The 25424-nt window shown below is 46.9% G+C and overlaps 2 protein-coding genes across 2 annotated transcripts in view; one reads left to right on the forward strand and one right to left on the reverse strand.

Moving 5' to 3' along the window:
* The window catches only part of LOC309547423 (uncharacterized protein), a 125603-nt gene extending 117106 nt beyond the window's left edge, over positions 1-8497 (reverse strand). Inside the window, exon 1 of the mRNA XM_082247271.1 lies at positions 8413-8497. Within this exon, the coding sequence (XP_082103397.1) occupies positions 8413-8443 (31 nt within the window). The 5' untranslated portion in view covers positions 8444-8497. The remainder of the gene's footprint in view (positions 1-8412) is intronic.
* Positions 1-25424, forward strand: part of MIX23 (mitochondrial matrix import factor 23) — a 487847-nt gene that overhangs the window by 96150 nt on the left and 366273 nt on the right. The window lies entirely within an intron of this gene.

Below are 25424 nucleotides of genomic sequence, written 5' to 3' on the forward strand. Positions count from 1 at the left end.
GTTTCTCAACAACAACACCGGTGACCGTAGTAATTTGGACTGCCGTGTCTGGGTGAATGGAGGACAGCACATAAACGTTTCGTTTGTCCCTCCACTTCACTGCAAGCAATTCCTCGCACCTCAAGCAGGCTCTCTCCCCCGAGCTCAGTGGGGCATTCACTAGCTGTTGGGGGAAGCCCCGGCGATTAGATCGCACGGTGCCACAAGCGCCAATTTGCAATTGATAGAGGTGTCTAAAAAGTGGCACGCTTGAATAGAAATTGTCCACGTACAAGTGGTACCCCTTTCCGAATAAGGGTGACACCAAGTCCCAAGCTATCTTGCCGCTGCTCCCTATGTAGCCTGGGCAGTCGGGGGGCTCCACAGTGCTGTCTTTTCCCTCGTAGACACGGAAATTAACTGTATAGCCTGTGGCCCTGTCACAAAGCTTATACAACTTGACCCCGTATCTGGCACGCTTGCTGGGGAGGTACTGTTTGATAGCAAGACGGCCAGTAAACTTAATCAGGGACTCGTCAACTCAGACATCTTGTTGGGGGGTAAACAAGGCTGCGAACCGCTGATTGAAGTGGTCTATGAGGGGCCGAATTTTGTGGAGCCGATCATATTCAGGGTCTCCCCGAGGACGACAGAGTTCATTGTCGTTGAAATGCATGAACCGAAATATTTGTTGGTATCGAGCCCTGGACATAACAGCAGAGAACACGTACATTTGATGAATTGGGTCAGTGGACCAATATAACCGCAATTCATTCTTTCTTGTAATGCCCGTGTTGAAGGAAAGGCCCAGATAGGTTTTAAACTCCTGAATCGTAATAGGATTCCAGGCGAATGGTCTGGCAAGGGGTGAATTTGGGTTGGCGGCGATGAATTGTTGAGCGTACAAATTTGATTGGTCCACAATAGATCTGAAAAGATCTTCAGTGAAAAACAGCTCAAAAAAGTTTATGGGATTAAAACCAGCTGTTTCCACTTGGATTCCGGGTTGGGCGGTGAATGGGGGAAGTACTGGCGCTGTGGAATCTGTGGGCTGCCAATTAGGATATGCCAGCGCTTCAGGGAGGACACTATGGGCTCTACGGGCCTGTCTTCGGATACGCGGTGGCTGCGGGCCACTACTCGTGCTAGCCACCGCACCAGCTTCAACTGCACTCAGGTGACTCGCCACGTCACCAGGTGATACTGCAGTGCTGGTTGAAGGTCCAGGGTGTACTAGGCCGCTCGTGCTTGCCAGTTCACGAGAAGTGTGAGCGGCACTAGTACTGGCACTCTGCTGCATACCAGAAACCTCCAGTTCTTGCAAGTCAACAACTCCAGAATGGGGTCGGGTACGCCTGACCCTAGCAGGGACCCCTCTGTCGGAGCTATCTGTCAGGGAGCCGCTGCCGTCATCTGGTTCGTATATTGACCCTGATTCTGCCGGTGAGGCTTCCCCATCGCTCTCACTTGACATGGTCATTATACTGTATATAGCATCATCACTGAACGAACGTTTTGTCAATTTGGTAGCTAAATTTACTCGTACAGTGATGCGACTACTAGGTAATAAAAGCACCTGGTTGTCGAGGACTATTTGGTCGCTACAAAGAAAAACTGCTAGTGCTAACAGAGATCAGGCCTGACTCTGCTAACGCAGCGGTTTTGTGTGATGTGTTTTTTGGAAGTGTCAGTAATCTATTGATTACTACACTTGCCTGGGTAAGGTGGGCTGGGCAGGGGGGCTAAACGCTGGTGCTAGCAGGAATCAGTGCTGATTGTGCAAACACTGCGTTTGGGGAACACTAAATTATGAGGACGCTAGTATAGTTCTGATCAGATCAGATATTGATCTGTTCAAACACTATACTAGTAACGGTGGTGTGTGTGTGTTAGTGTACTTGACTCTAACTGACGCTAAGTAACGGTGGTGTAGTGGGACCCTGACGCTAACTAGCTAGCCTAAGTTGTGTCACCCGTGACGCTAATACAGTGATCGGTAATCACTGTATATAGTGAACACTGTGACAGGGAAGTGAAGGGGTTAAACTGGGGGAGATCAAGGGGTTAAACCTTTATAGAGGATAGATGGCGGGTGGCCTAAACCTATTCGGGCCTAGCGCAAGCGCAAATTAGGGTCACCAGTGACACTAAATACAGTGATCAGTAGTTATCTGATATACTGTATATTATTAGTGCACTGTTTCATATGGAGTGAAGGGGTTAACTGGGGAAGATCAAGCGGTTAAAAGTTTATTAGGGAATAGGTGGCGGGTGCCCTAACCCTATATGGGCTTAGCGCAAGCGCAAATTAGGGTCACTAGTGACACTAAATACAGTGATCAGTATTTACCTATATACTGTATTTAGTGCACAGAGTAATAGGTAGTGAAGGGGTTAACTGGGGCTGATCAAGGGGTAAAAACTTTATTAGGGGATAGGTGGCGGGTACCCTAACCCTATTTGGGCCTAACGCAGGCGCAAACTACGCTCACAAGTGACACTTATACAGTGATCAGTAAAATATCTGTATACCACTGTATATAGTGTTCACTGTGAGGGGTTTGGGGGTGATCAGGGGGTGATCAGAGGTGATGAAGGGGTTAAATGTTCCTATGTGAGGTGTGTCAGTGTAGTGTTGGTGGAACTCACGTTTTTACTGTGTCTCTGTCTCTCTCCTGGAACCGAAAGGACTCCAGGAAGGACAGTGACATCACTTCCCCTGTCTGTGTTTACATTACACAGACAGGGGACAGATTGCCATTGGTGGGGACCGATCTACAGACACTGACCAAAAATCATTGGTCAGTATCTGATGATTGATCGGTTCCCTACCGAATGACATCGGGATCGGGACCCGCGGCGCGCGGGAGCGCGCTCTGGAGCCGTGATCGCGCAACACGTTAATACTACGTGGCTGAGCGGTATCGTGCCGCTCTGCCGCAGTAGTATTACCGCGCGCGGTATTAAAGTGGTTAAGGTAGTAGGGTCTTCCAACCTAGACATATAATGGGTAAATCCTTATAAAAACTTATATAGTAACATCTCAGTGGGTAAAACATATTTGCAATATTGTCATAGTAAAGAAGAGGAAAGGGAATCCTCTGATATCCTTACCCAGGTATCAAGTATGAGGATAAGTATGTTATATCTAACATGCGAATATCAAAGGAGGATTAGAGCACGGCATGGATCCAATAATAGAATCAATGATGTTTCCAAAAGCATATACCATACTTCCTTTCTGAAGGAGGGAAAATAGATAGCCATATAAATATATAAGCATTAGTTATGCCACATTTAAAAAGGCTACATTGCTAATATTAATATTGTATTGTAAGGCAGTTGCTGTGCTGTCTCTCTGACTGAAGGTCATGCCATGTCATTGCAGTCTGGTCCCTGATTGATACTCGAGTGCGGAGGTCATCTGGTGGCAGCAGAGGTGGTCCGGAGTGTCAAGGGTGCAAGCAACCAATGCTTACAGGCGTATGACCATGTTATCTCTGGTGAGTGCCCATTCTTAAGGGGTCACTGATGGTGTGGTGAAGGTGAAAGCCGGATCATAAACATTGAGCACCGGGAGTACCAATAGTATATGGAATATCAGTTTTTTGCTTCAAACAAAGACTTTTTGGTGGTTTTAATACTCTTTATGAGGACTGTATGATCTATAATATGCCAATACATATTGAGCGCTGCTGTATGTAATTTGTGCTGGACATTTCGAGTTTTAGTATTGATTACATTTTTCTACAGACTAAATATTGTATTTATGTTCACTACATTGATAAGTAGGACATTGGCTGTGAACATACCTGATTATGACACAAGGGGCAGAAAACTATGTCTCCTAATAGATGAATGGAGCTTATGAAATATTTGCACATCCGACCATTAGTCCCTCCAGCGGTGGCCAGAGTGGGCGACACCTGAAATACAATTCAGATTGGTAGAATATATATAAAATGGAGTATATGGATAATCAGTTACACATAGTTATAAGCCGACCAAGAATGACTTTTGTGTCTACAGGGTGCAGCCAGAAACCTACCTTACAGAATGACGGCCAAAAATTCAGTCCTCCATGATGTGTAAAATAAATACAAAAAGGAGTAATGGTCTGGTTTCTGCCAGAGCACTCCTCCATCCCGAAATATGTATCAAAACAAGAAAAATGGCCCGTGGGACTTTATATGAGGTGCGTGCTCAGTGGCTAAAAATAATGACATGCACAATATATAAATAAAACAACATGACATTTTATTACATTGTAAACAAACATGGCAATGTATATGCTCAAAAACACATAATATATAGCTCAAAGGCTCAAATATGAATGGCATATGACATGAATAATATATGAACAAATTTCGGTAGGCATCTTGGTGTATCCTCTTGATGAAAAATGCCATAATGGATACTATGACATAGTAGAATGTACATTGTGGTCTGACGCGTTTCGGGAGCAACATCTCCCTTCCTCAGAGACCAATGCGTTCAAGGTATCTTAATCAACGGAGCTCAAATAGCAAAAATGCCCTCTTGCATGGCAGCGGTGCGTCTCGTCTAACCCGGGAGCTGAAGGGTCCCAATGTGACAGCAGCCAGAGAGGGGGGTTCATGGCAGGCAAGTGTGTATGTGATGGGGGACCTTCCATATCTGTCAGGTAACTCCATGGCTTGCAGAAAAAGAGGGACCCTAGCGTCATGTAGCGGGTATATGCGGATCTAACAGTGCCTGGGCAACTGTGATCACGTGTAGGAGAGGAAAATAAAAGTCCTCACACTAGGGCACGGTGTCCCCTTCTGCGGTAGCCAGACTGACAATGAAGTCGGTCTGGTTTAAATAGCCCCCAACTGTGTGACGTATCACGTTACAAACAGAGTCTGACATCACACAGTCCGGCAATGTACCGCCCCTCACTTTCTCCCGTAGGCCGGGACAGCATGATCCGCCCAGTCGAGGCGGGGGTAGTAAAAGACAATAAAAGCAAAAAATACCCCGCGCCCCTGTTAGACTCCAGCAACAAACCCCAAATACTGGAATGTTAGGAATAAAGCAAAAATAAAAAGGAGTTGTGCTAGTAGATGCAAATAATAAAAGTCCACATATATTCAATTGCTTGGAGATGCAGGCATACAAAAACAGCAGCATATAAACTGGTGAAAGTCCACATATGATCAAATGCTTGGAAATGTAGGCATGCACAATCAGCAAGTTATCCACCCAGGCGTTTCATCAGTTTAAACAAGTGAGAGTACCCAGCCACCACACACTGACTCTTACCAAAAACTGGTGAAATTATAGCAGTAAGTGGTTAAAGGACCACCACAGCCTTTCTCCTGAATCATACAGCTCCAGAAGGTTCTCCAATATCCGCCACTTCCAAACTCCATTTGTTATGGGCAATTGAGAGGCAAAATACACAAACTCCCTTCAAAATCTTGATGGCACCGTATCTCATATAGAATAGGAGACATCAAACCGAAGGGACAGGCCCATAGTGCATTATCTCAAGGCAAATATTTTATTGAAACATAAATAAGGGTATGCACTCACCCAGTAGAGGTTTAAAACAGGCACATAATAAAACAGTGGGGCACCAGAGCCTTTCAGCAGTGTTCCTCCGTATACAACCAAGAAAATGGCCAGCCTCAGACTTCCGGGTGTGACGTAGTGATGCTTGGCTTGCTCCTTCTGACACGTTTCGTCATAACGACGTCTTCAAGGGGGCGTGAAAGGGGCGGGCCTGAAAGGCATGAAGGAGATAATAAAAATATAGAAATTTTATGACATTGTGTCCTGTTGTTGTGCCAACAAAGTCCAACTACCAAAAATTTTCTCTAGTTTCCTACCCTTAATGACCAGGACATATTTTGCGATTCAGCGCTGCGTTACTTTAATGGACAATTGCGCGGTAATGCGACGCTGTACCCAAATAAAATTGATGTCTTTTTTCCCACCAATACAGCTTTCTTTTGGTGGTATTTGGTCACCTGTGCGATTTTTATTTTTTGCGCTATAAACAAAAAAAGAGCGACAATTCTGGAAAAAAAAAACAATATTTTTCACTTTCTGCTATATAACCTTCTCAAAAAAAAATTAAAAATCTAAATTTTTTAACATTTTAGGCCAATTTGTTTTCTGCTACATATTTTTGGTAAAAAAAAAATCGCAATAAGCGTATTTTGATTGGTTTGCGCAAAAGTTTATTGTGTCTACTAAATACGGGAAAGATTTGTCATTTTTATTGTTTTTTTGTTTTTTTTACTAGTAATGGCGGCGATCTGCAATTATTTTTTTTTGCAGGATTGCGACATTGCGACGGACAGAGCGGACCCCTAACTGACATTTTTGACACTTTTGGGGGACCAGTGACATTACTACAGTAATCAGTGCTAAAAATATGGACTGTTACTGTACTAATGACATTGGCAGGGAAGGGGTTAACACTGGGTGATCAAGGGGTTAAATGTAAGCCTAGGAGAGTGATTCCAACTGTGAAGGGGCGTGGCTTGTGAAATGATCATAGAGACATGTGATCCTATATAGAAGGATCACAGGCGCTCTGTGAACATTCCAGGGAGAAGAACGGTCAGCTGTGTTTACAACATCTGACCGTCCTTCTCTCTCAGCGGGGAACGGCTGGGGCGGCAATCAGAGCCCCATGCATCAGGGTCCCTGCTGGGTGTGGGGGCAGGAGCGCGCCCCCAGCGGCGCACGCTCACCCCCTAGCAGCAGGCGTGCGATCGATGTAGGTCTACGTTGTTTCGTGCAGGAGGGCTACACTGCCACAGTAAAACTGCAGGGGGCGGTCCGGTTAAAGTTAGCCCAATTTTTGTATAATGTGAAAGATAATGTTACACTGAGTAAATAAATACCTAACATGTCACGCTTTAAAATTGCACACGCATATGAAATGGCAACAAACTACAAAATGAAAAAATCTCCATGGGTGACAATTTAAAAATTTTTAACAGTGACCAGTTTAGAGTTACAGAGGAGGTCTAGAGCTATAATCGTTGCTCTCACTCTAATGATCGTGATGATACCTCACAAGTGTGATTTGAACACCGTTTACATATGTGGGCGCAACTTACATATGTGTTCACTTCTGCAAGTGAGCACAGAGGGACGGGGCGCTTAAAAAAAATATATATATATATTTTTCTTTTTTCCGCAGATCCCCACTGAGCAGGCGGATGACAGCTCTATCTCCGCTCTGTGTGCAGAGACTGAGCTGTCAGATCCCCGCTGTCCTCTATGGGAGATCACATCTATTCCTATACTGATCTCCATGTATACACCGCTGGGATCACACATTATATCTCTGTATACAGATCACATCTATTCCTATATACTGATCTCCATGTATACACCGCTGGGATCACACATTATATATCTCTGTATACAGATCTCATCTATTCCTATATACTGATCTCCATGTATACACCGCTGGGATCACACATTATATCTCTGTATACAGATCACATCTATTCCTATATACTGATCTCCATGTATACTCCGCTGGGATCACACATTATATCTCTGTATACAGATCACATCTATTCCTATATACTGATCTCCATGTATACACCGCTGGGATCACACATTATATCTCTGTATACAGATCTCATCTATTCCTATACTGATCTCCATGTATACACCGCTGGGATCACACATTATATCTCTGTATACAGATCACATCTATTCCTATATACTGATCTCCATGTATACACCGCTGGGATCACACATTATATCTCTGTATACAGATCTCATCTATTCCTATATACTGATCTCCATGTATACACCGCTGGGATCACACATTATATATCTCTGTATACAGATCTCATCTATTCCTATATACTGATCTCCATGTATACTCTGCTGGGATCACACATTATATCTCTGTATACAGATCTCATCTATTCCTATATACTGATCTCCATGTATACTCCGCTGGGATCACACATTATATCTCTGTATACAGATCACATCTATTCCTATATACTGATCTCCATGTATACTCCGCTGGGATCACACATTATATCTCTGTATACAGATCTCATCTATTCCTATATACTGATCTCCATGTATACACCGCTGGGATCACACATTATATCTCTGTATACAGATCACATCTATTCCTATATACTGATCTCCATGTATACACCTCTGGGATCACACATTATATCTCTTTATACAGATCACATCTATTCCTATATACTGATCTCCATGTATACTCCGCTGGGATCACACATTATATCTCTGTATACAGATCTCATCTATTCCTATATACTGATCTCCATGTATACAGCGCTGGGATCACACATTATATCTCTGTATACAGATCTCATCTATTCCTATATACTGATCTCCATGTATACACCGCTGGGATCACACATTATATCTCTGTATACAGATCACAGACATTACCGGTCACACATCGCCCGATCATCACTGACATCTCCTCTCCTCCGGTACAGATCGCACACTGAGGTCGGTATGAGATACAATATGTACAATGCTGGCAGATTAATCATCTAAGAGCCAGTTCACACTGCCGCGACCATAAGTCGCCCCATGTCGGAGCGACTTTTTACCGCGATTTTACCGCGACTTCAGCGCGACTTGTGAATTATTTTGCACGACTTATATGACAGACGACTTTGTGTTTGGCCAATCAGAATATGATGTGTTTGACCCAATTCCCCTTTTCTGTTTTTTTTTACTCATTTCCTCATTGCCCACCAGTGCCACGTATCAGTGTCCACCAATGCCACTGCCCACCAGTGCCACGTATCAGTGCCACGTATCAGTGCCACGAATCAGTGTCCACCAGTGCCACGAATCAGTGCCCACCAGTGCCACGTATCAGTGCCACGAATCAGTGCCCACCAGTGCCACGTATCAGTGCCACGAATCAGTGTCCACCAGTGCCACGTATCAGTGCCATGAATCAGTGTCCACCAGTGCCACGTATCAGTGCAACGAATCAGTGCCCACCAGTGCCACGTATCAGTGTCCACCAGTGCCACGTATCAGTGCCACGAATCAGTGTCTACCAGTGCCAAGTATCAGTGCCACTAATCAGTGTCCATCAGTGCCATGTATCAGTGCCACGAATCAGTGTCCACCAGTGCCACGTATCAGTGCCACGAATCAGTGTCCATCAGTGTCCACCAGTGCCACTAATCAGTGTCTACCAGTGCCATGTATCAGTGCCACGAATCAGTGTCCATCAGTGTCCACCGGTGCTACGTATCAGTGCCACGAATCAGTGTCCATCAGTGCCACGTATCAGTGCCACGAATCAGTGTCCACCAGTGCCACGTATCAGTGCCACGAATCAGGGTCCATCAGTGTCCACCGGTGCCACGAATCAGTGTCCACCGGTGCCACGAATCAGTGTCCATCAGTGTCCACCAGTGCCACTAATCAGTGTCTACCAGTGCCACGTATCAGTGCCACGAATCAGTGTCCATCAGTGTCCACCAGTGCTACGTATCAGTGCCACGAATTAGTGTCCATCAGTGTCCACCAGTGCTACGTATCAGTGCCACGAATCAGTGTCCATCAGTGTTCACCAGTGCCACGTATCAGTGCCTCGTATCAGTGCCACTAATCCGTGTCCACCAGTGCCACGTATCAGTGCCACGAATCAGTGTCCACCAGTGGCACGTATCAGTGCCACGAATCAGTGTCCATCAGTGTCCACCAGTGCTACGTATCAGTGTCACGAATCAGTGTCCATCAGTGTCCACCAGTGCTACGTATCAGTGCCTCGTATCAGTGCCACTAATCCGTGTCCACCAGTGCCACGTATCAGTGCCACGAATCAGTGTCCACCAGTGGCACGTATCAGTGCCACGAATCAGTGTCCATCAGTGCTACGTATCAGTGTCACGAATCAGTGTCCATCAGTGTCCACCAGTGCTACGTATCAGTGCCACGAATCAGTGTCCATCAGTGTTCACCAGTGCCACGTATCAGTGCCTCGTATCAGTGCCACTAATCCGTGTCCACCAGTGCCACGTATCAGTGCCACGAATCAGTGTCCACCAGTGGCACGTATCAGTGCCACGAATCAGTGTCCATCAGTGTCCACCAGTGCTACGTATCAGTGTCACGAATCAGTGTCCATCAGTGTTCACCAGTGCCACGTATCAGTGCCTCGTATCAGTGCCACTAATCCGTGTCCACCAGTGCCACGTATCAGTGCCACGAATCAGTGTCCACCAGTGGCACGTATCAGTGCCACGAATCAGTGTCCATCAGTGTCCACCAGTGCTACGTATCAGTGCCATGAATCAGTGTCCATCAGTGTTCACCAGTGCCACGTATCAGCGCCTCGTATCAGTGCCACTTATCTCTGTCCACCAGTGTCACTCACACAGACCAAGCAGAGATAATGGAATATATATACCATTACATATATATATATACCATATAGGCATGGCTGCAATGTGGGGAATGCCTGGCTAATCTCTTTCTTCTTCCTGGAAAGTCTGATAACAAGTTGTGTCAATTAAGATAAGGAGGCGACTCCCATTGAAGTCTATGGGACAGTCGGATCACAGGTCGCCTCAAAGTAGTACAGGACCCTTTTCTGAAGTCGGAGCGACTTCAGTAGTGCCAATTAAGTCCCCGTTCACACTAAGGCGACCTGGTCGCCTCACAGGTCGCCTGCCATAGAGAAGCTGTGGACCCGTTCTAATAGGAGCGACACAAGTCGCTCCGACTTAGAAAAAGGGTCCGGAGCTTCTTTGGGGCGACCAGGAGGCGACCTGCATTGACTTCAATGTTATGAAGTCTGTGCCGGCCGCTCCGAGGTCACGGGGCGAGCAGCGCGCCGCGACCTGTAAGGTCGCCTGGCAAAGTAGCGTCGCCCCAGTGTGAACGGGGCCTCAGACGGCACTGATTGATTAACATTGCTTTTGTTATGTCAAGCGACCTGGGGCGACACAAATCGTGCTAGTGTGAATGGGGCGGAGCTTATTTCACTAAGCTACAAAATAAAGAGCAAATAGCAGGGCGGACTGCAGGCTAGGGGGCGGAGACATGTACTCTTAAATGATTATTGGTTGTATTCTGTAGCGTAGAATGAGTGTGATTGGCGGAGTAATGAATGGAGGCGGAGTAATGATTGGAGGCGGGGTAATGATTGGAGGCGGATCCATGTATCCAGCAGATATTTGTATATAATAATCTCTGTGTGCCTCCATTGCCTGTGCTGTCAGTGTACAGAGTGATGATAGGGTGCAGATCCTCTATACGGTGGGTAAATCAGTAAGTTGTTGATCCCCGGTGATCGCTCAGTGACTCCCTTCCAGATATAATATGAATGGAGTTGTAATATGTGACTATCAGAGTCCTCAGCAGATATAGGAGTCGGTGGTTTACTATTTAATCCTTTCTCCGAATCCCCTCCAGAGATCTATGAGGATCCGATGTGAGAAAAAGACGCTCCGCCCACACTGACCGCTGGTATCCGCCCACCTTCCAATCAGCAATTCCTGTTCTGTGGCTGGGCGGGGTTTTGTGCACATGGCTACTTATAATTCATCCTCTCATGATCAGTGCTGAAGATTCCTAGCAATGCTTTCACTTGGCTGCTTTTCATCTGGGGGGGTTCATTATAGAAATGATGTGCACAGTGAAGGCTGTCAGTAATGGGCGCCCCTCCCCCTCCAAAGTTTTAACTGTTAGGAAAAAAGAAAAAATATATTTTGCTCATTGTAATAAATAGTGGGGGGGGGGGGGGGCTCCAATTAGGAAGTGTAAAGTTTCTCATATGATGTAATGGAGGCGGAGATCTCTGTTGGCTTCTATATGATCCTCTGCACCCCGATCACTCAGAATGATGATTGGAACTCCATGAGCTGAGATCTTCCATGGATCCCAGACTGAGGGAGAGTGACCGTTACTTTCTGTTTCTACCATTTGTGTATTATCGCACCGACTGTTGTCACTCTATCAGCAATCTGATTGGCGATGGTCCTGAAGCCAATTCCAGCCTTGTGTAGATCTACAATCTTCTCTCTGACATCCTTGGACAGCTCTTTGGTCTTGGCCATGGTGGAGAGATTGGAATCTGATTGGTTGATTCTATGGACAGCTATCTTTTATACAGGTAACAAGCTGAGAATTAGGAGCACTCCCTTTAACCATTTCCCCACCACCCCAGTGCTGTATTTTGGCCAAGACCAACAAGGCCCAGGCCTAGGGCAGCACTTTGCAGGGGAGCAGCAAAAAAAGTCACCCCCCCCTCCACCTGAGAATCTTTTTGGCTAGTGGTTGCTAGAGCTGCCTCTCGCACCCCTTCCTCTCTTTCTCACCCCCCTCTTCCCTCTCTCTCTCATCACCCCTCTCTCTATCACCCCCTCTTCTCCCTCTCTCATCCCCCCTCTCTCACTCTCCCTTCCCCCTCTCTCTCTCTCTCATCCCCTCATCCCCCCTCTCTCTCTCATCCCTCTCTCTCTCTCTCTTCCCCCCTCTCTCTCCCATCCCCCCTCTCTCTCTCTTCCCCCCTCTCTCTCATCCCTCTCTCTCCCATCCCCCCTCTCTCCCACCCCCCTCTCTCCCACCCCCCTCTCTCTGTCTTCCCCCTCTCTCTCTCACCCCCCCTCTCTCTCTCACCCCCCTTCTCTCTCATCCATTCATCCCCCTCTCTCTCTCATCCCCCTCTCTCCCCCACCCCCCCTCTCTCTCTCTCATCCCCCTTCTCTCTCTCTCTCTCACCCCCATCTCCCCTCTCCCCCCGTCTCTCTCATCCCCCCTCTCTCTCACACACCTCCCTTCTTCACCCACCCCCCCCTCTCGTGAGATCTCAGGGGTTCATGCTGGGACTTGTAGTCCTTACATTTTCGAGGGAGTCACATCCGTTAAAAAGGAAGGAGTGGGGCAAATTTACATTGGGGGGGGGAGCGCCCAATTTTAGTCTTGCCTAGGGCAGCACAAAACCAAAATATACCACTGGACCACCCGCTACCATTTTACTGCAGGAGGGTGGCTCTCATGCGCAAACCGATGTAGATGTACATCAGTCATGCACGGGAAGCTAAGGGGGCGAGCGCACGCCGATCCCGCCCCCACTCAGCAGAGGGGAAGCCAATGCTTGTATCAGGCAGCTCCGATTGCCGCCTGACACCCGCGATCTCTCCCTGCTGAGAGAGAAGGACGGTCGGATAATGTAAACACAGCTGACCGTTCTTCTCCCTGCAATGATCACAGAGCTCATGTGACCCTTCTATATAGGATCACAGGTCTCTATGGTCATTTCACAAGCCCCGCCACCCCACAGTTAGAATCCCTCCCCTAGGCTCACATTTAACACCTTGATCACCCACAGTGTTAACCCCTTCCCTGCCAGTGTCATTATTACAGTAACAGTGCATATTTTTTAGCACTGATTACTATAGTAATGTCACTGGTGCCACCCAAAAGTGTCAAAAATGTCAGTCAGGGGTCCGATCTGTGTGCCGCAATGTCGCAGTCCCGCAAAAAAAATCACAGATCGCCGCAGTTACTAGTAAAAAAATAAAAATAAAACCCAATAAAAATGACAAATCTTTGCCGTAGTTAGTAGATATGATAGCTTTTGCACAAACCAATCAAAATACGCTTATTGGGATTTTTTTTTTTACCCAAAATATTTAGCAGAAACCAGTGGCGGCTGGTGAAGTTTTAATATGGGGGGGCGCAAGACCCCGCCCTTCCATTTTGACCCCTCCCATTTCTCAGAAGCCCCACCCCTTATAGACTCCACCCATTTTTTCCCCTGTATTTTGCTTGCGTGAACCAATTCTCCCAATATATCACATATTAAGGGGTCCATCAGTGCTAGTATATCCCATAATAGGGAACAGGGGCCCTATTATGGGATATACTGTGAGAGACATCCTATTATGGGATACATGGACTGAGAGTGGCACAAACCCCACTGTACAGGCCCTCTAGCACAAACCCCACAGTACAGGCCCTCTAGCACAAACCCCACAGTACATGCCCCCTTCAATATAGTGACCAGTATAAATGCCCCCTTTCAATGTAGTGACCAGCATATATGTCCCCAATGCAGTGACCAGTATACATGTCCCCAATGCAGAGCTATGCGTGCGTGCCTCCAGTGACCACCAGTATACATGTCCCCCAATGCAGAGCTATGCGTGCGTGCCTCCAGTGACCACCAGTATACATGTACCCCAATGCAGAGCTATGCGTGCGTGCCTCCAGTGACCACTAGTATACATGTACCCCAATGCAGAGCTATGCGTGCGTGCCTCCAGTGACCATCAGTATACATGTCCCCCAATGCAGAGCTATGCGTGCGTGCCTCCAGTGACCACCAGTATACATGTACCCCAATGCAGAGCTATGCGTGCGTGCCTCCAGTGACCACTAGTATACATGTACCCCAATGCAGAGCTATGCGTGCGTGCCTCCAGTGACCACCAGTATACATGTCCCCCAATGCAGAGCTATGTGTGCGTGCGTACCTCCAGTGACCACCAGTATACATGTACCCCAATGCAGAGCTATGCGTGCGTGCGTGCCTCCAGTGACCACCAGTATACATGTACCCCAATGCAGAGCTATGCGTGCGTGCCTCCAGTGACCACCAGTATACATGTACCCCAATGCAGAGCTATGCGTGCATGCCTCCAGTGACCACCAGTATACATGTACCCCAATGCAGAGCTATGCGTGTGTGCCTCCAGTGACCTCCAGTATACATGTATCCCAATGCAGAGCTATGCGTGCGTGCATCCAGTGACCACCAGTAATGTACCCCAATGCAGAGCTATGCGTGCGTGCCTCCAGTATACATGTACCCCAATGCAGAGCTATGCGTGTGTGCGTGCGTGCCTCCAGTGACCACCAGTATACATGTACCCCAATGCAGAGCTATGCGTGTGCGCCTCCAGTGACCACCAGTATACATGTACCCCAATGCAGAGCTATGCGTGCGTGCCTCCAGTGACCACCAGTAATGTACCCCAATGCAGAGCTATGCGTGCGTGCCTCCAGTGACCACCAGTAATGTACCCCAATGCAGAGCTATGCGTGCGTGCCTCCAGTGACCACCAGTAATGTACCCCAATGCAGAGCTATGCGTGCGTGCGTGCCTCCAGTGACCACCAGTAATGTACCCCAATGCAGAGCTATGCGTGCGTGCATCCAGTGACCACCAGTAATGTACCCCAATGCAGAGCTATGCGTGCGTGCCTCCAGTGACCACAAGTAATGTACCCCAATGCAGAGCTATGCGTGCGTGCGTGCCTCCAGTGACCACCAGTAATGTACCCCAATGCAGAGCTATGCGTGCGTGCGTGCATCCAGTGACCACCAGTAATGTACCCCAATGCAGAGCTATGCGTGCGTGCGTGCCTCCAGTGACCACCAGTATACATGTACCCCAATGCAGAGCTATGCGTGCGTGCGTGCATCCAGTGACCACCAGTAATGTACCCCAATGCAGAGCTATGCGTGCGTGCCTCCAGTGACCACCAGTAATGTACCCCAATGCAGAGCTATGCGTGCGTGCCTCCAGTGACCACAAGTAATGTACCCCAATGCAGAGCTATGCGTGCGTGCGTGCCTCCAGTGACCACCAGTAATGTACCCCAATGCAGAGCTATGCGTGCGTGCGTGCATCCAGTGACCACCAGTAATGTACCCCAATGAAGAGCTATGCGTGCGTGCGTGCCTCCAGTGACCACCAGTAATGTACCCCAATGCAGAGCTATGCGTGCGTGCGTGCCTCCAGTGACCACCAGTATACATGTACCCCAATGCAGAGCTGTGCGTGCGTGCGTGCATCCAGTGACCACCAGTAATGTACCCCAATGCAGAGCTATGCGTGCGTGCCTCCAGTGACCACCAGTAATGTACCCCAATGCAGAGCTATGCGTGCGTGCGTGCCTCCAGTGACCACCAGTAATGTACCCCAATGCAGAGCTATGTGTGCGTGCGTGCCTCCAGTGACCACCAGTAATGTACCCCAATGCAGAGCTATGCGTGCGTGCGTGCCTCCAGTGACCACCAGTAATGTACCCCAATGCAGAGCTATGGGTGCGTGCCTCCAGTGACCACCAGTAATGTACCCCAATGCAGAGCTATGCGTGCGTGCCCGACTGAGAGTGCACTTACCTGTGAGTCACGGCGGCTTCTCCCTCTCCTCTTCTTCGTTCGGCGGCGGGAAGGTGAGCGGCTCTTCTCCCTCTCGGCCTCTTCAGCGGCGGGAAGCTGACCGGGCGGCGACGGTGAGTGACTGATGCACGCACCGGCACCGCCCCCAACGAGGTCAGCATGGATGTCCTTAATCATGATTGGTCCAGGCTGGAGTCTGGACCAATCATGATCCAAGACATCACAAAAGGGGGGTGGTGTAGCGCCGTGCTCTGCGCTACAGTTACGCCCCAGAAGGCTGCCATTTGGCGCCTCTGCGGGTGGAAAACCCCACCCCCCCATAGGCACCAATGGAGCGGGCTCCAAAAGGGGGGTGGGTGTAGCGCAGTGCTCTGCACTACAGTTACGCCCCAGAAGGCCGCCTCTCGGCGCTTCTGTGGGTGGAAAACCCCACCCCCCCATAGGCACCAATGAGGCGGGCGCCCCTTGTGGGCAAAAATTTTTTTTTTTTTTAATCTTTTTTTTTTCTTTTTTTTTTGGGGGGGGGGGGAGCGGCGCCCCTGCGCCCCCTATGGGCCGGCCGCCACTGGCAGAAACCAAATTGGCATAAAATGTTAAATGTTGATTTTTACTTGTCATATAACAGAATGTGAAAAATATTGTTTTTTTTTTTTTTTTTCAAAATTGTCGCTCTTTTTTTTGTTTATAGCGCAAAAAATAAAAAATCACACAGGTGATCAAATACCACCATAAGAAAGCTCTGTTTGTGGGAAAAAAAGAATATAGATCTCGTTTGGGTACAGCGCCGCACAATCACGCAATTGTCCATTAAAGAAATGCAGTGCCGAATCACAAAATAGGGCCTGGTCATTAAGGGGGAAAATATTCCGGTCTTAAAGTGGTTTAGGCCCCTTTCACACAGGCGGACCGTTCATATCTGCCTGTCAGTTTTTCAGGGGATCTGAAGACATTCCCATGCATCTCTATGGGACATCGGATGTCAGCGGAGACATGTCCGCTGACATCTGATCCATCAAATCTGGATGGATGGAAACCCTATTTTCCATCCGTCCAGCGGATGGGATCGCATGAGAACGGACCGACGGTCTGTTCCCACCCGATTCCCCCATAGGGATGCATGGGGAACTGAAAGCTGTGTCTCCGCACACAGCGCGGAGAACAGCTCTCATCCTCCTGCTCAGCGGGGGATCGGTGGATCGATCCCCCACTGAGATAAACACAGTCCGTCCAACGGAGCAGACTGTGTGAAAGGGGCCTAAGAGTGTTCTCCTAATCTCAGCTCATTACCTGTATAGAAGACACCTGGGAGCCAGAAATCTTGCTGATTAATAGGGGATCAAATACTCAGAGGCCTACCTAGAGTCTCCAGCACCCCTGGCGAGGAGCTGTATAGAGAGAGAGTGGGAGGGGGTGACAGGGAGAGAAAGGGGGTGCAAGAGAAGGGGGGGTGACACAGAGAGGGGGGTGTGACAGGGGGGTGAAAGAGAGAGAGGGGGGGTCCCCCCGCCAGCCTGTCCTTCAGGCTGGGAGTGGAGAGGAGGTAGAAGGTGCTGAGCGGCGGTACGGCTCCTCTGACAGCTCAGTCCCCATCCCCAGCCTGCCACCGAGCTGGAGCCGATTAATGATGTCACGGTCATGTGACTGCTGACCGCCCGTATGTGTGGGAGGTGGCAGAGATCCATAGAGCCTGCATTGCCGCTGTTCTGCCTGGAGAGGACACGGTTCCGGGATTGGAGCTGCCTGAGGGCGCCGGGGGGGCAGACTGAGCAGAGGGCGCAAGAATCACTGCTAACACTGCCAATTTTTTGCACCCCTCCTCGGCCTGTGCCCCTGGTGGGCGCCGGTCTGGCCGAACCCATGGGACACCCCTGCAAATACTTATTTCACTCATTAAAATGCAAATAAATTTATAACTTTTTTGAAGTGCGTTTTTCTGGGGGTTTTTTCTTGTTATTCTATCTCTCACTGGTAAAATAAACCGACCAATAAAATTATAGACCGATCATTTCTATGTCAGTTGGAAAATGTACAAAATCAGCCGGGGATCCAATACTTTTTCCCCTCACTGTATGTTGGCTAAACATTTTTACTTCTACATCTAATTGTTTTGACTACCAAGTCACATCTTCCTTCCCATTATACTACTTCCTGACGAAGTCCATTCCACATTTTTCACACCTCCTACGGCCTTCCAATTGTAGAGAGAGAATCTCTTTTCCGTCAGATGTAAAGAGTCCCCCTTTATGTGTTATCGGATCATAATGTAGTATAGGAATATTGTGTAATATGTACACCAATCAGCACCAATCCACCAACTTTTCACAATTACACTCACTAAAGGGTTACTCCAACTCTCATTTCCTTTGGTGGCCCCCAGCGTCTCTTCAGGCTGGCTTCATAGCATCGCATTGCAGTAACATGCGCAGTATAGTAATTTGATGCGTTTCAAAGCAGAACAATTCCCCTGCCAAAAAAAAAGGTCTGTGGGCTCCCTCTGCTGTTCGTTTTTTGGTACTACAGCTCTACGTCAGTTGCATACAACCATATATAAGAGCACCCACCAATAAACTCAATCTCCACAAATATCCAGATGTCTATTATACAAAGCACTTTTACAAACACATTATGTATATAACCGATGTGTGAAAATATCTTCATAAATAAAAAGTCCTTGTGCCTGGAATCCTGTGTTAAATTTAGCCAAATCATTCAACATATACAGTGTGTGCAACAAAGTCTCAAAATGTAATTCTTTTCTTAAAAAAAATGCAACATTGTATTTTACTTTTCTTTCCTTTCTCCATCAGTTATTCGAGTTCACATGTTCGGTGCGCCCCCTGTTGTTCTGTTTAGTCATTACAAATGGTTTCTAATGTGGCCCCCCCTCCAGCTAATATTACAGCCTCATAGGAAAGGTGTGATAATGCCCCCCTATCCCTGCCAATGCCCACACTGTGCACAAATCATCAGCATCCCCTCCAAAGGGAACTTTGTGTGATATCCTCTAAAGCTGGCCATACATAATACAATTTTATTATTCAATTTCCTTTAGATTTACATTCAGCTATGTAGTGCAAGGGCCGGTCTAATTCCATACAAATTGAAAATATTTAGGTGTGACTTCATAGTATATGGTTCTGGTAAATCTAAAGGAAAGTTGTAGAAGAAAATTGTATAATGTATGGGCAGCCTAAGGATCATCAGATGCTGCAGCTTTTCTCTTTATAACACTGGAGATTGCTCAGGATGTTATAATGAATACTGACCCTCCCTTTCTGAGATTTGTTTGGGAAAATACAAACAGTAATTCCTTCATAATAGAGACAGGTATGAATCTGCAGGAAAGTCTGAAATATAAAAGCTGAACTCGGGAGGAATTACAAATCTACGCTTTACAGTGGAACTTTACACTCCCTATCCCCCCCCCTTTTTTTTTTTAACCCCCACTTACCTGGTTGCAGGTCCTGCATATTTAAGGTCCAGCATTGACCTACTGAGATCCTCTTCTCTGCACCCCCCTCGGTCCCGTGCCTTCATCATCTTCTGTGACATCATCGATAAGCTGCCGATACTTGTGGGTTAAGCCGATGGCTTCACCAATGGCGTGCCGCCTGGCCCTGCTGCCTACTTTCCCAATGTAGGATTATGCCTTCTGGGACATGAGACGTACATATTCCAGGAGACGATGGGGGAAAAGTGCACATTATTTGCCTAAATGAATGTTGTGCATGGGGGGGGGGGGGGGGCAGACCTTTTTTTTTAACAAAATAAAGGACAAAAAAAATTCCCAACTTCCGCAGGGGGGAGGGGGGGATGAGAGGAGGGGTGAATGGAGGCAGCATGCCCTGGAGAATGATGTTTGGCTTTAGGATCTCAGTCCCAAGCACTGCAAGGCTTAGATGCTCATTTTGGCCTAGGCTACCCATATAAAGCTCTTTTACTTACCTTATACCTTGCACCCGCAGGCTCCTTCTATGTGATTGGTCCCCCGCAGAGATGTATAGTAACTAAGTAGAACTACTTCACTACTGTACTTAAGTACCGAAAGGCGGTATCTGTACTTTCCTAGAGTAGAATTTTTTTCTCCTACTTCCACTTTTACTTCACTAAATTTTTTCAATGATTTCAATACTTCTACTCCGATATTTTTGTTTGTGCTGCATAGTTACTCGTTACTATTATAAAAATTACCACTGCCAGAACAGTAGATGGCAGGTTTCATGAAGCTCAAAACATGTGTATTATCAGCGCATACGAAAATAAATGCTACTGTATGTATAAATAAAAGCTGCATTTGAAATAATAAAAAACAATATGATGTTCAAACTTTTGACTTCTTTCTTTAATAACTACATAACACAGTACTTGTACTTTTACTTTCAGTACTTGAGTAGCAATTTTTTTGTTCAAAACTACTGGTACTTTTACTTTCAGTACTTGAGTAGCAAAATTTAAAAAAAAACTACTTGCAATACTTAAGTACAAAAAATGTTGAATACTTTAGTACTTCTACTCAAGTCACTTTTTGATCGAGCACTTCCACTTCTACTCAAGTCACTTTTTGATCGAGCACTTGTACTTTTACTCAAGTATGGGTTTCGAGTACTTTATACAACTCTGGTCCCCCGAGACTCTTCTGTTCAATGCTCCAGGCAGTGGGGACATCAGGTAAAATGTGGGAACAATAACCCTGCATTGTAGGTGAGGATGCTGAATGCCGGACCACTACTTGGAGCTCTGAAAAGAAGAGGGGAGAGCCAGCTGCCTGGGAAGTGGGGGATCGGGTAAGTAAAAGTGAATTTCTTTTTTAAAGTAGTCTAGACAAAATTAAAAAAATAATTTAATCCTTGCAGTTTGCAGGTAGCTCCACTGGAAGGGTCATTTTATGTACCTGGAATTCAGCCTTAAAGTGGTTCTAAAGGTACAAGTTTTTTTACCTTAATGCATTGTCTTTTGCAAGTAGCTCCCCCTTGCAGTAGCCGTGGTCAGTTCTCGATCCAGTAATGTGCATGAGAGCAGCAGGTTTCCCCAGTTACCCCAGAATGTTACTCACCTTCCCTGCAATCCCCTGCCGTCCTCCTCAACGTCCTCCCCCACCGTCCTCCCCAGCATCCTCACTGTCTCTCCCCGCTCTGTGCACGGCAGATGCCGGCACTTGCCTTTCCAGTTCCCTCCCCTGTTAACATTGTGACGCAGGGGTGTGGAACCGGCGGCAATTTCAAAAATGTAAATACACCAAATGAGATGATAGAAAGCTGTGATCCTAACGGATTACACTGTATCATCCCATTTCACCACAGGATTTCACCTGGTGACTTTTCCAGTGCCCTGCCTGTGCTTTTCCAGTTCTTTGTGCCTGGAAAATAGAGAACGACCATGGCGTCCAAAAAGAGTTCTTTTTGCGCAAAAGCGCTTTTAGACTAACTGGAAAACAGCGACAGCGAAACTGAGTTACTTGAAGAACTGAGCGATAGCCATTGGTGGAAAAATTCTTCATCAGGTACGGAAAGCGACGACAGCGACAATTCTGATGTCTCTTTCTGGCACATCGCCAGAAATTCTGAAGAATCATTTGATAAACTTCCCAAATTCCACAAGCGATGTTCCAGAAATAGAAATCAGAATCGTCGCTGTCGTCACTTTCTGTACCGGATGACGAATTTTCCCACCACCCGCTATCGCTCAGTTCTTCAAGTAACTCCGTTTCGCTGTCGCTGTTTTCCAGTTCATCTAAAAGCATTTTTGTGCAAAAAGAACGAGTTTTGGACGCCATGGTCGTTCTCTATTTTCCAGGCACAAAGTACTGGAAAAGCACAGGCAGGGCACTGGAAAAGTCACCAGGTGAAATCCTGTGGTGAAATGGGACGATGCAGTGTAATCCGTTAGGATCACAGCTTTCTATCATCTCATTTGGTGCATTTACATTTTTGAATTTGCCGCCGGTTCCACCCCCCTGGGTCGCAATGCTTGCACGGAAGAGAACCAGATGACAGGTGCCAGCATCGACCGAGCACACAGCGGGAGGATGGCGGAGGAGGACAGCGGGAGGAGGATGGCGGAGGAGGACGGCGGGAGCGGACAGCGGGGGAGGATGGCGGAGGAGGACAGCGGGAGCGGACAGCGGGGGAGGACGGCGGGGGAGGATGGCGGAGGAGGACGGCGGGAGCGGACAGCGGGGGAGGACGGCAGTTTATCGCAGGGGAAGGTGAGTTTTAAAATGTAAAACAACAGATTTCCATGCAAAACAATCTACCGCTATTAGCACAGAAATCCTGACATAAGCAGACCGCCAGGGAGGTTAAATAAGAAATGGAGGCAGATCTCAGTTTTACAAAACAAAAATGAAATGACATCATCACAAAATTGTATGAAGGAAAAAAATGTAATAAATATAAAGAAGAAATGAAAGGAAGAATGGCTGAATGCATTCTGTGCATTAAGATAAAAAAAAAAGAAAAAACCTGTGTGTAGCAGCCCCCCCTCATACTTACCTGAGCTCGATCTTCCTCCAGTGATGTGCACGACTGCCTCGGCTGTCCGGACCCTCCCCCCCTGGTTGGCAGAGACACAGCAGCGGCACCACTGACTCCCCCTGCTGTCGAAGTCAGTTAGCAAATCAGGAGAGAGAGGGGGCAGGGCTGAACCTCGGCTCTGTGTCTGAATGGACACACGGAGCTGCGGCTTGGCTCAGGTGCCCCCATAGCAAGCTCCTTGCTGTGGGGGAATTGACAGGAGGGAGGGGCCAGGAGAGCTAGCGGGGGACCCGAGAAGGAGGAGGATCCGGGCTGCTCTGTAAAACCAACTGCACCGAGGAGGGAAGTGTGACATGATTGGTATTTTTAATGAAAAAAAAAAATGAGACTTTCATCACTTTTAGCTGTATGCATTATTATGGAACAGTACGACTTTCCCAGTGACCCCATATTCTGGAATCTCATATTTTAGATGTGTAATTGATTTTATTTACCTTTTACATTTAGTTTGACTTTTATAGAACAGCAGCACCCCACTCCTATTCATTTCAATGGGGGAAAATGATGGACAGTCTCTGATCTCCTTCCCCTCTACATGGAAACACTCACTATGTGGGTCCTGTGTCCGCAGGTGTGATAGTGGGACCCGGGAAACATAGAGGGAGGGGTCACCTCCAGGGGTCTGTACAGCCACTGGATCACTTCAATCTGAAAGTCAAAAGCTGAAAGGGAATGTATGTAAAACCCCCCGCTGCTGCCAACATAAAACATTTACTGCTGGCAGCAAAGGGGTTAAATCTAAAATTTATGTATAAAAAAACAAATGCCAGATTGGGAATCGCCTTTCAAAGAGATCAAAGATCCATTGTAAGATCCCACCTACAAATCCAATCACACTACACACCCATAATCATTACCAATGTCTTCTATTCAGTTCATATATTAATCAGGAAAGCTTTACATACAAATTAGCGATCGTAGGTGGGACATCCCGGCCTTTCCAGATCTTCATATTATATCTTCCCATCATCAGTCGGCTTCTTCATTCCATTGTAATGTAATCAGATTGGAGAGATCATCATTGGTAAAATGGAAGTTTTCTTAGTTTTGGACAGAGTGGAGAAGGATTAGAAGCCGTCAGGTTTGTATTATTACCAGAATCTCCGACGGAGAGATTTCCCCTCACTTCCTGTCCTGCTGAGAAGATTTTACCAGACAGGAAGTGAGGGGAGCCCAATACCAGCAACACACAGAAATAACTGGATTTCCTCTAGTATAGAAGGATTTTTATCTCTGTGTGTCCATGTTACTATTTCTCTCACTTCCAGTCTGGTAACCTGTATAACGGATACATTATATTATACAGGATATGCTACAAGCAGGGCTTTGTTTCAGCTGGAACTTGGAGGATCTCAGTTCCACCACCTCTGGCTCAGGTCCTCAGCTCCCTGCTCACCACCATCACTTGTAAACACAAAAGTCCGGCTTCTATGTTTACAAGTGACAGCTTGTATCCCAATGGCACCCACAGATCTGATCTCCTGAATGGCTCTACTGGGTGCAGGATGGGGACAAGGGAGAAGCAGATGACCGGGGTGCAGTGTGGATGCCGACACCCCCATTGGATGAGCTCCAAGCAGATGAGAGAGGCAGAGCCACCTACAGTGTGTGGAGAGATACTAGAGCCAACTGGGTACTTCAGCTTAATACAGCAACAAATGTAAGATATGTGGAAGATCATGGATCTTTTAAGGAGGTGGAGATAAGACGGGGGGCAGTGGAATGGGGGGGGGGTTGCATGCAGAGGTCAGAACTGAAGAGGGGTGAAAGTGAGATGTGAATGGGGGGTGTAGAGGTAAGCAGCCGTGGAAGAAGGCTGAACTCTGCACTCTGTGTAACCCCCCCCCCGAACTCTGCACTATGTACGGAATGCACTCCTGGTATTTAATGCCCCTTTAAGACCCTCCCACTGTTAGTGAAATTTGACTGCACCCACTATTTGATGGGGTTTGGAGGGTTGTGTGTGGGGGCAAATGGGGGTTTTGGAGAGTCGTGATTGAGTTCCTGTTGGGGGTGGTTTTTTAGAGATATAAAAACTAAGATGCATTTGTTGCCATCATCCCTGTGATAATTCGAAAAAGAAGTTTGGTTCCTCAGGCCAAAAAGGAGAAAGTGGGATTTTATAGGCAAAGTTAATTATTATTCATTTTATTAAGAAAGGATTACATATAAATGTAAAAAAAACAACAAAACAATAACATTGGTTGTATAGGTAATGCGTATTACACAATAGACAATTTGTGAACCATTTTACTTATTAAATGGTGATTCCTGGTTGTAGAACTAGGGTTCCGACGCATTTCGGCATATATTGCCTTTGTCAAGGAAAAAACATCACCATATTCTATAAAGTGAAAAAGTGAAAAAATACAAAAAATTAGTGACTTGTTGTGAGAAATATATCAAAACAAACAAATAAACATCGTCTTTTCTTTTTGTGTACCTAGACTTCAGGAACATCTGTGCCCATGGGGAAGTGGGGGGAAGAGAGGTTTCAGGTCCTGTGCCCCCCAGGCTTGTTACTGGATCCTTGGGCCTATTGGTCTGAAGAAGGGGGAAGATTGGTTTTATGCGGGCATGTGTTGTTTAGTGCCATGTTTAAGCTAATAAAATTGGATTTCCAATATTACCTCAAGTATACGAATGACACCTCTTAAGGATGAAAAGGGTCCTGGGGTGTATGGCAAACCCCAAGCTTCTATGTGTAACCACAAACACTCCTGGTTTCCCTGGAGAGTGGATAAAATTTCAGTATATAAGGTT

The sequence above is a fragment of the Pelophylax lessonae genome (genome assembly GCF_965119305.1).
Source record: "Pelophylax lessonae genome assembly, chromosome: 2".
Lineage (NCBI taxonomy): Eukaryota > Metazoa > Chordata > Amphibia > Anura > Ranidae > Pelophylax > Pelophylax lessonae.